At 33.2% G+C, this 14,414-nt stretch overlaps 1 protein-coding gene across 1 annotated transcript; it reads left to right on the top strand.

Annotated features, from left to right (window-relative positions):
* Positions 1-8,703: 8,703 nt before the first annotated feature.
* LOC149219620 (CEN-like protein 1) lies at positions 8,704-9,807 on the top strand. The gene is made up of 4 exons (XM_089382631.1): positions 8,704-8,904; positions 9,074-9,135; positions 9,273-9,313; positions 9,590-9,807. Exons 1-4 carry the CDS (start codon positions 8,704-8,706, stop codon positions 9,805-9,807), a joined length of 522 nt encoding a protein of 173 aa, XP_089238757.1.
* Positions 9,808-14,414: the final 4,607 nt, after the last annotated feature.

Raw genomic sequence — 14,414 nt, 5'->3', positions numbered from 1 at the left:
TAAATTTAATTATTTTAAAATAATTCTATATAATCTTGTTCAAATCTTCTTTATATTATATTATTTATATATATTCATATTTATTAATCAATTTTCATTTAAAAATATATATATATATATATATATATATATATATATATATATTATATATATCTATATATATATATTTTAAATAGTATTTGATATTTTTTTTTCCCTTTCCGATTCTATTATAATATACAAAACTATATTCACTTTTTCCATATTATATCAATATCTATAATAATTAAATAATTGGCTGAAAATATCTCATCAACAATCCTCCATAAAGTAATCCCAATATCAGTCAAGAGACCAAGTTACAACGGAAACAAATTCGGTAATCCCAATACAGTGATACCCTGTATCAGTCAAAGAGACCAAATTCGAACGGAAACGAATTCGGTGAGTCCCGATACCCTGAGACTAGAAAAAGTTTAGAAGAAACAGAACACCTTTGAGATAGTTGCCAACGATATTTACGACTTCTCTTCAGTCTTGGCTAAGACTGCTACCATATTCTGGGAAATAGTAGGTCCATCTCAGTAGCAAGAATCGTTCTGTATCGAAATTTAAACATGTGCTTACTTGCCGTGGGAAAAATGTACATTTAGCTAATAATTTCTTTAATATTTTAAACTTTGTTTGTAGTCGGTTGGTGTAAGTTAAGCTAAGCAGAGGTTTTGAATTAACAAGTTTTGAACAAAAGTATGTTAATAAGATACCATATCATTAATTATTTTACATCTTATTATTTTACATCATATTATTAATTATTTTACATCTTATTATTGTTAATAAGTTATAGCGAAAATGTCACGATGACCTGTTTGGAGCAGTGAAACCCTAGAATCCAAAGCTCTGATACCAAATGTTATGAAACCAGTTCAAGAAAAGATAGATCAATGCCTTAGAATTCATCCTCTTTGAGGGGGCAACCTCCTTTACATTACATAAATGAACAATTATTTGATGATACAAATGACAAAACCTCCTTTCTATATATAGGAGTCTAAGGAGTCACAATATAACCTAGCCGACCTAACAATAATAATATAAAGCCACAAAAATAACAATAGAGGGATTCTATGGGGCACAGTAATAACAATACGGGGGCAATAGGGGCACAAAAATATTAATAAGGGGTATAACTACAATAGTAATGGGGTAATCACTAGTATTATAGGGACCCAACAACGCTTCTCTGGAGAAACCTATTTTCGAAATTTTCATGGTCAAGAGTTGTTTTTTCTTAATGTAATTAGCCTTGAAATAATTCTAAATGATGTAATTAATTTTTCTAGGGATGGTAAGACTGAATTTTATTCTAATCAATGCTTTCAAAGTCAAACTAAGTTAGTTAGTCTAAACAAGGAGCTGGTTTCTAACCTCCCTAGTTTTAGCTATGGTAAGAGATTTTGATGAAAACATTTACTGTGATGATGGATTCGACCCCTGAGAGGGGGAAAGTGGGTTTTGGTCTATATGTAGCCTGATCTAAGTGATAGAGAGGGTTGGATGCTTATGAGTCAAAGGCTTTGAAGCTAGTGTACTCCATCACTTTTGCAGGAGTAATACAGACAATTTGCAGCTATTATCTTGGGATTCTTGTCGTATGATTTTGTGACAGTATTTTTTCTTTGTTTTATCTTCAGTATGAATGTTATGTCTCCATACTTCTATATTAATGCTTTCGTGTGATCATCTCAGTAGTTTTCAAGCATAATTCATATGTTCATGCTCTGTTTTGATGAGATTTCTAACTTTATCTTTAATTTCCTCTCATAAATGAAATTCATAGCTCATATGCTCATTTTGATCCTTCACTTTTTCAACCCTACACCACCATGACAACTCAAAAATGTCATTGAACATACCTACCTTGCCCCATTATATCTCTGCAGTTGATCTTTTCAAACCCTGACTTAGTTTCCTAGACCTATTGACCTTGCTCCAGCAAACCCTAAATTCAGACCTACTGGGCCTTGAATATCTAGCCCAAGATATATATTCCTCTCGAGTCACTCATTGGCTGTGAGATCATAGAGAGAGCCCTCTCTGATTTTGTAGGGCTAGCTACCAAGATCCAAAGTTGGTTTGCGGTTACCTCTATTGGTCTCCTTTCTCAGCCTAGGGACACTGAAGAGTGCTAACAAGAGCCTTGTGTAATTTCATCCTTGCTCAACTCGGAGTTCACACATCTTTCTTAAAGAAAATAATTGAAATGAGAAAATATTTTGAGATATAACAAAAACATAAATGATTATATATAGATGGTTAAATTTAAAAACATTCTCATTGTGCTCACTTGTTTCATTGACATTTCACTTTCACTTTTCTAGATAAAATATTTCAATATCTATGGTTAATAATGTAATTTTATATAACTTTACATAGTTAAAGTATACATAGGCATATATATCTATCTATCTATCTATATATATATATATATATATATATATATATATATATATATATATATATATATATATATACATATATATATATCACACTCAATCTCTTGACATGTAATTTTTTTTTTCAAGTTCTACATTATAAAAAAAAAAATTGCATACAATGAGATTTGTTCCCTCTGCTAGATATATAGGTTCGTAGTTAAGATTCATCTTTTCTACTTTTTATAAATTTAATTATTTTAAAATAATTATATATAATCTTGATTCAAATCTTCTTTATATTATATTATTTATATATATTCATATTTATCAATCAATTTTCATTTTAATATATATATATATATATATATATATATATATATATATATATATATATATTAAATAGTATTTGATATGTTTTTTTTTTTTCGTTTCCGATTCTATTATAATATACAAAACTATATTCACTTTTTCCATATTATATCAATATCTATAATAATTAAATAATTCGACGAAAATATCTCATCAACAATCCTCCATAAAGTAATCCCAATATCAGTCAAGAGACCAAGTTACAACGGAAACAAATTCGGTAATCCCAATACAGTGATACCCTGTATCAGTCAAAGAGACCAAATTCGAACGGAAACGAATTCGGTGAGTCCCGATACCCTGAGACTAGAAAAAGTTTAGAAGAAACAGAACATTACAAAGAAATAAATTTACAAAGTTGTAGTACACTACCTCATCTCATTATTTCTCAAAAAGACATGATGATGTCATTCCACCACAAAAAAGAAAACTTTTCAAGTTATAAAAGACCATCCAAAGCATTAAAAGGTCTAATTCTGTTTTCTTAGAGCTCTCATCGACCATTCAACATCTTTTCAGCATTCAAAGACTTCACATTTCCATCCTCAATCCCTAAATAGCTAACACGTTGCGTTTCTACCTAGGCATGCTGCGCTTCTGCTAGCTTGCTACGTTTTTTGTTTTTGGATGACAAAGGAGAAAAAATACGGTTAAACCAACATTATACAAGTTCAAGACACTCTCAATAAGTAATTATAGCCTCTCATTAGCTCTCATTTGGTGAATTTTCTTCAGCAAGTGGTGAAATCCATCTCCTAGGGTTATTCGTTGTGCTTCTAAGTTAGATTGTGTTTACTTCATTTCTGTGAGAAATACCTCATCTGTCTTCTTTTGACACCCTTGTTCATACTTCAAACACCTCCCCCAACCATTTCCCACATTCAACTTCCTCATTTCTGTTATTTTTCCCTAAAACCCTATCTCACGCTGTGCTTTTGCTAAATTCTGGGTTAGGACTGTGTTTTGGGATTTGTCCCCACTTCCGCTCATCCATTTCAAGAAATTCCACTTCCGTAGTGTCCATAACATCTATCCCTACCCCCTAGAATTTTCTCACAAATTTCCTAATTCTTATCCCCTCTATTCTCTTACCTAAACTAGGAGCCCTTTTTCCCCCTATTTTCCGATTCCCATCCTTCCCTTCCCTCCTATCAAGCTAGGGTTTCTATCATGCAAACCAACACCATTGGTAGTGAGAAGAAGAAATATAAGAAGGGAGGAATTATCTCTAGATACGAGCCATCTCATATGTAGGAAATCAATGCTTCGCCAATTATCAAAAGGTCATTTGTTGCACACAGGGACAATCTTACTTCGAAATCAATTTTTGAAGTAATGGAGATGAAGTTTACAAAAGTGGAAGCGGTTTTTGTCAATAATAAACCAAAGAACAAAAACCCCCTTCATTTTATGCACATGTGTTATGATTTGAGAGTAATTCCCAAAACACAATTTCTAAATGAGAGTTGCTGCACTCTGGATAGCTTGATTTCATGTCAGTTTTTTAGGGGTTTGGAGCAAGTGTTTGCAGTGCTCGATGACTCTATTTTGTAGTGGACATAATAACATTTCCAACATACCTTTCGCAGATTCTAACTGATCCAGGAATGCCTCCAAATCACTGTCCAAACCACATGTCTCGCTTCTGCAATTTTTCATTGCGTTTTTAGCAACCAACTAGAAACTTGGATTCTAAACAAATGGGAAAGTAGGTTTGAAAACTTAGAGTGGTTGTACTTCAAAACAACCTTATCTAACAAATTTCCTAGTTTTGTAAAAAGTTGTGTGGTTAGAGAGATATTGCTCCATCTTTGAGCCCTATTTTTGCATAAAACCGAGGAATGTGACCCTCCAGAAGCGCATCGTGGCCATGCTACGCTTTTTACCAGGGCCTCCAAATTAGAAATGGCTTACACGTACAGAAATATCTTGGTCCCTACATCACAAATATCAACTTTATTTTTCATTTGAACTCATAGTTTGGGAGAAAAAGTAAAAAAAACTAGCCAATTTTCATGTTTTTGCTACCATTTTGGACCTCACATTGCACTTCTAGAGTAGTTGCGGAAAAATGAGTTTTAAGTGATATTAGAGAAGAGTTTTTGCAAACTTGAAGTTTTAGAGGCCCGGTAGACATCCCCATCTTTCCAACCATACAATTCTTAGCGCAAAACTCCTCTGGGAAGGCCTCCAAAACATCTTGCCAAAATTTGCTACGCTTCTATGGAGAAACCTATTTTCGAAATTTTTAGGGTCAAGGGTTGACTTTTCTTGATGTAATTATTGTTGAGATAATTGTAAATAATGTCATTAATTGTTCTAGGGATGTTAAGAGTGAAATTTATTGTAATTAATGCTTTCAAAGTCAAACTAAGTCAGTTAGTCTAAACAGGGAGTTGGTTTCTAACCTCCCTTGTTTTGGGTATGTTTAGAGATTTTGATGTAAACAGTTCCTATGATGATGGATTCGACCCCTGGGAGGGAGAAAGTGGTTTTTGTTCTATATGTACCCTGATCTATGTGATAGAGAGGGTTGGATGCTTGTGAGTCGAAGGCTTTGAAGCTAGTGTACACCATCACTTTTGCAGGAGTAATACAAACAGTTTGCAACTATTATCTTGGGATTCCTATGGTATGATTTTGTGACAGTGTTTTTTCTTTGTTTTATCATGAATATGAATGTCATGTCTCCTTAATTCCATCTTAATGCTTTCATGTGATCATCTCACTAGTTTTCAAGCAGAATTCATATGTTTATGCTCTATTTTGATGAGATTTTCATGTTTATGTTTAATTTCTTTTGATAAATAAATTCATAGCTCATATGCTCATTTTGATCCTTCACTTTTTCAACTCTACACCACCATGACAACTCAAAAATGTCACTCAACATATCTACCTTGCCCCATTATATCTTTGTAGCTGATCTTTTGAAACGTTGATCTAGTTTCCTAGATGTATTGACCCTGCTCCAGCAAACCCTAAATTTAGACCTACTAAACCTTGAATATCTAGCCCAAGATCTATCTTCTTCTCCAGTCACTCATTGGCTATGAGATCATAGAGAGAGCCCTCTCTGATTTGGTAGGGCTAGCTACCAGATCCAAAGTTGGTCTGAGGTTACCTGCATCGGTCTCCTTTCTTAGCCTTGGGACACTGAGGAGTGCTAACAAGAGCCATGTGTAATTTTATCCTTGATCAACTTGGAGTTGACACATGTCTCTTAAAGAAAATAATTGAAATGAGAAAATATTTTGAGATATAATAAAAACATAAATGATTATATATACATAGTTAAATTTTAGAACATTCTCATTGCGCTCATTTGTTTCATTGACCTTTCACTTTCACTCTTCCTATAATAACTAAAGTATTTCAACATCTATGTTAAATAATATAATTTTATATTATTTTGATTAATTTTCTTTCTGATTTTATTATAATATACAAAACTATATGTACTTTTTCCATATTATATCAACATCTATAATAATTAAATAATTCGTAGAAAATATCTCCTCAACAACCCCCATAAAGTAATCCCAATATCAGTCAAGAGACCAAGTTACAAGGGAAACAAATTCGGTAATCCCAATACACTGGTACCAGAATAATTAATTAATTCTACAAAATGTGTAAAAAATCTCATGGACAACTCTCGAGAAGGTAATCCCTGTATCAGTCAAGAGACCAAATTCGAACGGAAACGAATTCGGTAAGTCCCGATACGCTGCGACTAGAAAAACACCTTTTAGAGAGTTGCCAACGATATTGATGAGTTCTCTTCAGTATTGGCTCAGTAGGTCCATCTCAGCAGCAAGAATCGTTCTGTATCGAAATTTAAACATGCGCTTACTTGCCGTGGGAAAATGTAAATTTAACTAATATGAGTTTTAATATTTTAAACTTTGTTTGTAGTCGGTTGGTATAAGTTAAGCTAAGCAGAGGTTTTCAATTAACAAGTTTTGAACAAAAGTGTTTTAATAAAATACCATATCATTAATTATTTTACATCTTATGAGCTACTATTAGTTTCCTAACGCTATAACCATCCAATACTGTTTCTCAAAAAGATTTATATTCCGTCGGCCACTTAAATCATTTTCAGGTTTTTTTGCCGAATAATCTCTCGTAGGTCTAATCCTGACAAATTGCTAGCTGAATCGGACCACCTCAGACGCAGATCTAGATAGCTCCCATATTTTACGTGTGTATTTTGGTGGCCCTAGTTTCAAGACATAAATTATTTGTGTAGTCAACTCACGTATCACGAAAGCTCGCATATTTTACGTGTGTATTTTGGAGGCCCTAGTTTCCAACTTTCCAGAGATACAAGATTTGTGTAGTCAACTCACGTATCTGTTAAAGTGCCACGAAATGAAGCAACACAGATTGCCAGAAAACAAAATGGAATATTTTATACTTACGATTTAGAATGGAATGATATATTCTAATTTTCCCAGTTATGAATATTTTAGTATGGAGTTGTCTCGGAGGAATTGCCCGGACGGCTAGAATCCAGGCAAAAAAATTTCAAAAAATCTTGTAGAGGCAGTGTTTGAATCGTGTTTTTGATGGTGGAAATGGATGTAGCACCATCAAAAACATCTAGGACACCTAAAATTTTGAAGTTTAACAACTATAATTCGGATTTACAAAAATACTTGCCAGATTTTCTCTAAATATGATCATAATTTCCATAACTTCCCGGGCAACTCTTCCACCTCGTTAGACTACGCATTTTAGTATAGTCATAGTATATAAAAATGATAAAAAATAAAATATTACATCTATATATATGTAAGTAATTTTATTTTTACAGGTTAGAGAAATCTATAATGTAATAAACATAAAATTTATTTTATTTACTAAAATTGTTTATAAGTTATTTCATTTCTTACCAAACTGATTTTTTGAAATAATTTTTAAATTGATTTAGATATGGTAATGCAGAATAGGCATTTTCTGAGGTTATAATGATATTGGCATGAGTCCGAGCTTATAGTGATAAATTGGGATATTTCTTGTCATATCATGTGTGCATAGTTGTTAATTATTTTTTAATATGCCTTGAAATTAGTAAGAGTTGTTTAAGTAAATTACATTGAGATTATTGAGATTATTGTGATAGAATTTGTATACCTTGTAGTCATAGTGATCAATTGGAGACATTCTTAATAATGTTGTTTATGCCCCGCTGCCAGATATCTATCGCCAGATATCTATTGCATGTCCTGCCTCCAGAGATCTATCACATATCTATTACATGCCCTGCTACAAGATATTTATTACAGGTCCCCAATAAAGACATATATTTTTATATGCCTTGAGGTTATAACAAAAATAGTCCCAATCAACTCTTATTAAGTGAGTATCACTTTACCCACTCAAAAACAATACCATTAAATTCATTTATAAAATCAAATTTTAACATTTATAAAATATTATTTTCTTATAAAAATGTTGTGTCACTCTATTTTGTTTCTGATTTTTAATAAATTTTCTTAAATTATTATCAAATTGATCAAAATTAATTTTATTTGTTTTGCTTATTCTTTTAATACTTATATTTGTATATTTTATTTATATATATATTTTTAAATTAAATAAACTCTGGTAGAATTTTAAACAAAAATATCCATGATATTAAACCCTAATCGGACAACCATTCAAAATGTGAATGTGAGGCACATCGCTAGATAAGCACAAAAATCACAATAAAGTAAATGTACTCGACGGTGTTCTTGTGCATTTAAATGTACTGCAACCTTATTTTATGTGCTGGCAAGAGACTTCCGATTTATTCAATCTCTTTCACTCTATCTATATAAATTGTTATATGAAATGTAATTGACAACGGAGCGCAGAGAGGACTTTCCAAAGGGATCCGGTGGCTGCGGTTGATTTGACCTTAAAAATGGCAATTCGACTTACAGAACCATTAAGGGTCGCCAAAATTATAGGGGATGTGGTCGACATGTTCACTCCCAGCGTGAAACTGGTAGTGAGTTATGGACCAAACCAGGTCAGAAATGGACACGAATTGATGCCTTCGGCCACTGTGTGCACCCCTCGTGTGGAGGTTGGAGGCTCAGATATGCGAACGTTTTTCACTCTGGTATGCCCTTCCATTCTCTTCGTCTATTCTATTCCCTGGCATCATGTGGTGCACAATTTTCTTAATTCCTCACTACGAAAGATACAATTTTCTTTAAATGCTGCTGAGGATCAGGAAGTTGCATTTCTTAAATGATAGGATTATGTTTTGGCTAACTCTGTGGTTTCAGATTATGACAGATCCGGATGCACCTAGTCCTTCCGACCCGATCCAACGCGAATATTTACATTGGTAATTCGGCATACTTTCTGATACTGAGAATATTTTTTATAAACGTTTAGAGATGAGAACTAACATCTTATATGCACAGCGTTTGCGTTTGTAGAGTCTAAACATTCAGTTAACATTGAAACTTACATCATATGCAGGATCGTTACGGACATCCCTGCTACGACAGAGGCATCTTTCGGTAGGAAATGAAGCAGTATTGGATTAACTTACTTTTATATTGTGAATCCCAAATCGTCGAATGTTTTGGATGTGGTTTCAGGGTTCATCCATGTAAAATGCATTATATGGAAATTACTAGCCATGAATAACCGTCAATGTCAAATTACTAGAGCTTAGTTTAGTTCCATAAATTATGAGATGTAATCGTTGAATCTACACCGTCTTTTTTGAAGCATCTGATAAGAATTTATTCCTCAATATTTATTCCTGTAAAGGCTTTTGTGGATGTGTTCAGGAAGAGAGCTGGTGAGTTATGAGGTTCCGAATCCTGTGATGGGGGTTCACAGGTATGCATTTGCTCTGTTCAAACAGGCAGCACGACAAACTGTGCTTGTCCCTCCTGCATCGCGCCTAAACTTCTGCACCAGAGATTTCGCTGATACTAACGGGCTTGGATTGCCTGTTGCTGCCGTTTATTTCGACGCTCGAAAAGAGAAAGATCGAAGACGTTAGGGGATTGCCATGGGAGTCATTTCCGTGAGGAATAAGTTCATGACTTTGTGTTCCAATGTTATTGATTCTCCATATGCGAGACAATGTTATTGATTGGGTTCCAAATGCTTTATCGTGGTCGTATTCTGTAATACAAATCTCTGATTTGAGATAATTATTGTTACTTCGTGGTACTCGCAATTATTCGTCTTACTTGACAAAATCTACACTCGATTGTGTATTAATCTATGTTCTGGTACTCGCAATTATTTGTCTTACTTGACAAAATCTACACTGGATTGTGCATTAATCTATGTTCTGATGGTTAATATCTCGATTTGGAGAATTACTAAAATTAAAGATTAATGTAGATTAGTAATATTCATTTTTATGAAATGTTCACAATTAATTTTTATCTCTCTTGGTCAGATGAATGTACGCAAGTGTCCCCTTTTGGGAGAAAATTTGATTTAAAACACCTTAACTTAATTGCGTTAGCAAAAAATATGAGATAAATACGAGAGAATATGGGATGAGAGTAAAAATGTTTTGAAGTATTATTAATGATCAAGTGGGTTTTAATAGGTTAGAAGTCAAATAAATCTAGGCGAGTTTTTCTGTGTTGCGTAAAGGTTAAATTGAAAACCAAATCTCAGATGAGCGTATCGCTTCCAAAAAGGATAGATGAGAATTTAATTTAAAAGGTAATATTAAATATGGTTTATAATAATTAATATATTAATAAAGGTTGTAACTAGATAATCATATAGATTATACATAATTTATTAATATTTATGAATAATCCTTGGTCACATAAATAATATCATTGGATTTGTAATTAAATTTTTTAAATTTAAGTAAAACACAGATAATCATGGTTGTAGGACAGATTTATCACAATGAACATGATATTTAGAATTGTGACACTAAAATGAGTATAGCACAAACTTTAATAAAATAAATGGTAAGGTCAAATAAAATTATGAGTAGATGTTAAGTTCAAAATTACATATTTCAATTCATTCTTTGTTGGTTTATTTTTTTTCTCAAATTGAGTTACATGATGATTATATATTAAAGCATTGTTCACTAAAGGACGTGTTTACACTAAAATTTGAAAATACTTTTCTACCATTTATCATCTAGAACATAACATATTATTCCAACGAAACAACTTTATTGTAATAGTAATAACCATTAAAGATCAAGATCAACAAAATTTTATAACTTTCTTAGAATGATATAATGTTATGAGTATTAACATGGACAAATGAAGCATGTTTTAATCATTGAATATAAGTAGCACTTGTTACCAACAATCATTCAAGGTTTAAATAAGTAAGAAATTATTAACATAATTGAAAAACCATCATTTCACTAAAAGGGGTTATAAATTTCTTTTCAAAAAAACAAAAATATCATTATAGGAAAATAGTCAAACTAGTAGCATTACAAAAATACCAACCACATCCCCAGAAATCATCATAACATTACCAAAAAAAATTATCTGCCAAAGTAATGTTAGAGTTATAACACCTATTTGCTTTCCATGTATTAGGTTAATTATTATTTATCCATAAATGTTGATCAAATAAATGAGAATACAAGATTCTTCCATTGATCTCCTGATGATGTGTTGTGATACTTCATGAAGCATTGATAAAAGTAATTTACCACCCAGGACTCCAAACACACTCCAATGCAAACCTACGAGAACATAAGAACACCAAGTGCAAGTGTATTTATGAAATATTAATTTTGTACAAGAAATTTAATTGGGCTTGAAATCCTCATGGGAGGGAACAGAAACATGTGAGAAAAATGTGAGACATAGGAGAATTAGTTAAATTTTTCAATCCATCATTCAAGGGTTGGTTCCATTAGTTGTTGTTGACAAGAGGACCTAAGAGTTTTATAAAGGAACTTACTCAAGAGGAATGAAGTCATGATTTATGAGAGAGATCTACCCAACCATGATATTTTAGAGAATGTCATGAACGTTTAGGTACAATAATCATTCTGATTAGACGAGGAACTATGTGGAGAGGTAACTATGATATCAAAAGAGAAAATATGTCAATTAATAAAAGACATGTCCACTTGATTGATTCATCTGTTTCTAGGAAGATGAGCGTCTATTTATCTAAGAGGAATAACATATAAGGAAAGAACCAAGGTGCAAAATATACCTAAGGTTGAGTCCTGGATGGAGCCAAACACAACATAGGTGAGAGGCATCCCAATTAGAGATGGATTTTATTAGTTAATATGTTTGATGCATCCATCAATTTCTACTAGGAGGGCATGGGTATGAATCCGTAAGTGTAGAAGAACCTAACGAAGTTTAGGATTGAGAAATTTATAGATCCATCACATTACAATTTTTCATATTGATGTGGAATTGTGTTCATGTTGATTTATTGTGTTCAAATATGAGATACATGGGTTTGGATAAATCTAAACTTTTACCATTAATAAGAGGTTTTGTTTCTCTTGTCAAGAGCATGGTGCTTGTCTGGTTGTAGGTCCAAATGCATGCATGCAAGTGGATGTCCCCAAGTATAATTTTAGCCATGGAAGAAAACTATTGGGTATTTAATGGATGAAGAGGAAGGAAAAGATCAATTTTATATACAAATCAGTGTGCAATTTATTTTTTTTGTCTATTTGAAAAGGAGGAAGAGAAGACCCTTCGCTTCACTTATATGTGAACATGTAGTAAAAAAAATAATAGTGGGGCCATGTATGAGTTTCAACATATCAACGTCAAGGCCATGGGTGGTAGAATCATATTGAATGACAAGGAACCCAATGGAGTGAAGATGTGATTTCTTAATGTTTGGAGATTGAGAATAGAGATTGTTGGCATTGTCCTTTTCAATTGGTTTTTAATCATGCAATCCTAATGTTATGTGAAATCTATGTTTTTTTTTTTCATTTTTCAATAGTTGGTTTGGAAGCGTGGTTAAATTTTTAGATAATGTTTTATTCATTCGTTATAGATGGGTGTATACCTATGATGGTGGAGGTGGAAATTTCTTGGATATAATGTCTTGGATTTATTAAAATAATCATATTGAGAGTCATGACCTCAATATCATAGAGAAGTTGTTTTGTTAGAATTAATGACTCTAACAAATGATAGGGAGTTGTTATGTCCTCGTTCATTTAGGAAGCATATGATAGAATTCGCTAGCCTAACATGATTCCTGTAGGTTAAGGCAGGAAAAATTTAATAAGGGGACTTGATCCGCGTATGAAAATATTATATTAATCTAAGGGGTAAAAATGGAGACACATCCTAAAGTCCACTATAATTTTATAAAGTGAAAACATTATAAAATGACTTTATAAAAGTTAAAAGGGTAAAATGGAAAGAAAAGTGGTAATAAGTTTATAAAAGAGAGAAAGTGAGGACACTCTCCTCATTCATTCACTTTTGTTTTTGAGAAAAGAATCTCATGAAGATTTTTTAAGAGAATCTTAGGGTTTCAGAAACCCTAGCCATCATCACTTGTTTTGGTGTTGAAATTTTATACCGTAGTTGGTTCAAGAGACTGAATCACCTAGATTTCACCACTATTCTTCAATGGAGTAGAATATTTTCGCTTGAAGTATTCCAAAGTTGTCCAGTGTAGCGTATGCCTTTACACTCAACTATAGGCGGGGTCGACACCCTAGATTCCAATCTGTTTTTCTTCGACATGGAGAAGAGTACACCTCGCCTCTCACATGGACTTACCTTTCAAGCATAGGTCCATGCAAGAGGAAAATCCATTCACGGTACTTCCATTAATGAAGGTGCATCTACCTGTGTAGTGGCTTCTTGCTATTAGCTCGCCTTGGGTTTTACCACACTCACTCTACCATCAAACTCCCTTAAATATTTTGATGGCCATAATTTCATCCGTAAGGGACATTTGGCTACTTTACCCATCACTCTTGTAAGGAAAATTGTCCCAGTTGATATTGAAGTTGTTGATCACTCGCTTGAATACAACCTTCATTCGGGCCATAGTTGGACCTATGCCATGAAAGCCATTGTCTTATTTGTCTTCTAGATTATTTGTTTCCTAAACAAGAAAAAAAAATGTGACTGTGGACCAGCTATCTTTTTGCGTCGCTGATTTTCAGATGCCAACTTCTGCCAATGTTCCCTTAGTAGGTGGTACTCTTGATACCTTTCATAGCCTTAGTGCCAGACTTTTGCAAGACTCCAATTTGTTGGCGTGTTTCCATTTCCTCCTACCACAGGCTCATATGACCATTCCTATGGTCTCTGTAATACATACCAGATCTACAAATCCAAGATCATCCCCACACCTTGCACCTTTGAATCGTGTGGAGAAACATTGCCACTAACACTAGTGAATTGGATGGTCAAGCTATTCAGTCTATATCCAAAAATCCTCCTTCCTTAGTTGGGGCCCATGGTCCTATCAAATCATCCATTGTAGTTCTTTCTACTGATCTTCTTGACTTTCTCCTCCCCTTTGACAAGACTATTACAGAGATCATGTCCCTAACTGAGCTTCCTTAGGATGAATTCCACCATCATGTCTTAGTCTTCTTTCTAACTGACCTAAACAAAAACCATCTGAAATTCTTGCCACCAATCAACTTGAGAT

The sequence above is a fragment of the Pinus tabuliformis genome, chromosome Q, assembly GCF_031772625.1.
Source record: "Pinus tabuliformis cultivar Carrire ecotype Pingquan chromosome Q, CPIR1, whole genome shotgun sequence".
NCBI classification, from domain to species: Eukaryota; Viridiplantae; Streptophyta; class Pinopsida; order Pinales; family Pinaceae; genus Pinus; species Pinus tabuliformis.
Note: the sequence above shows the minus strand (reverse complement) of the source record. Positions and strands in the feature narration are given on the sequence as shown.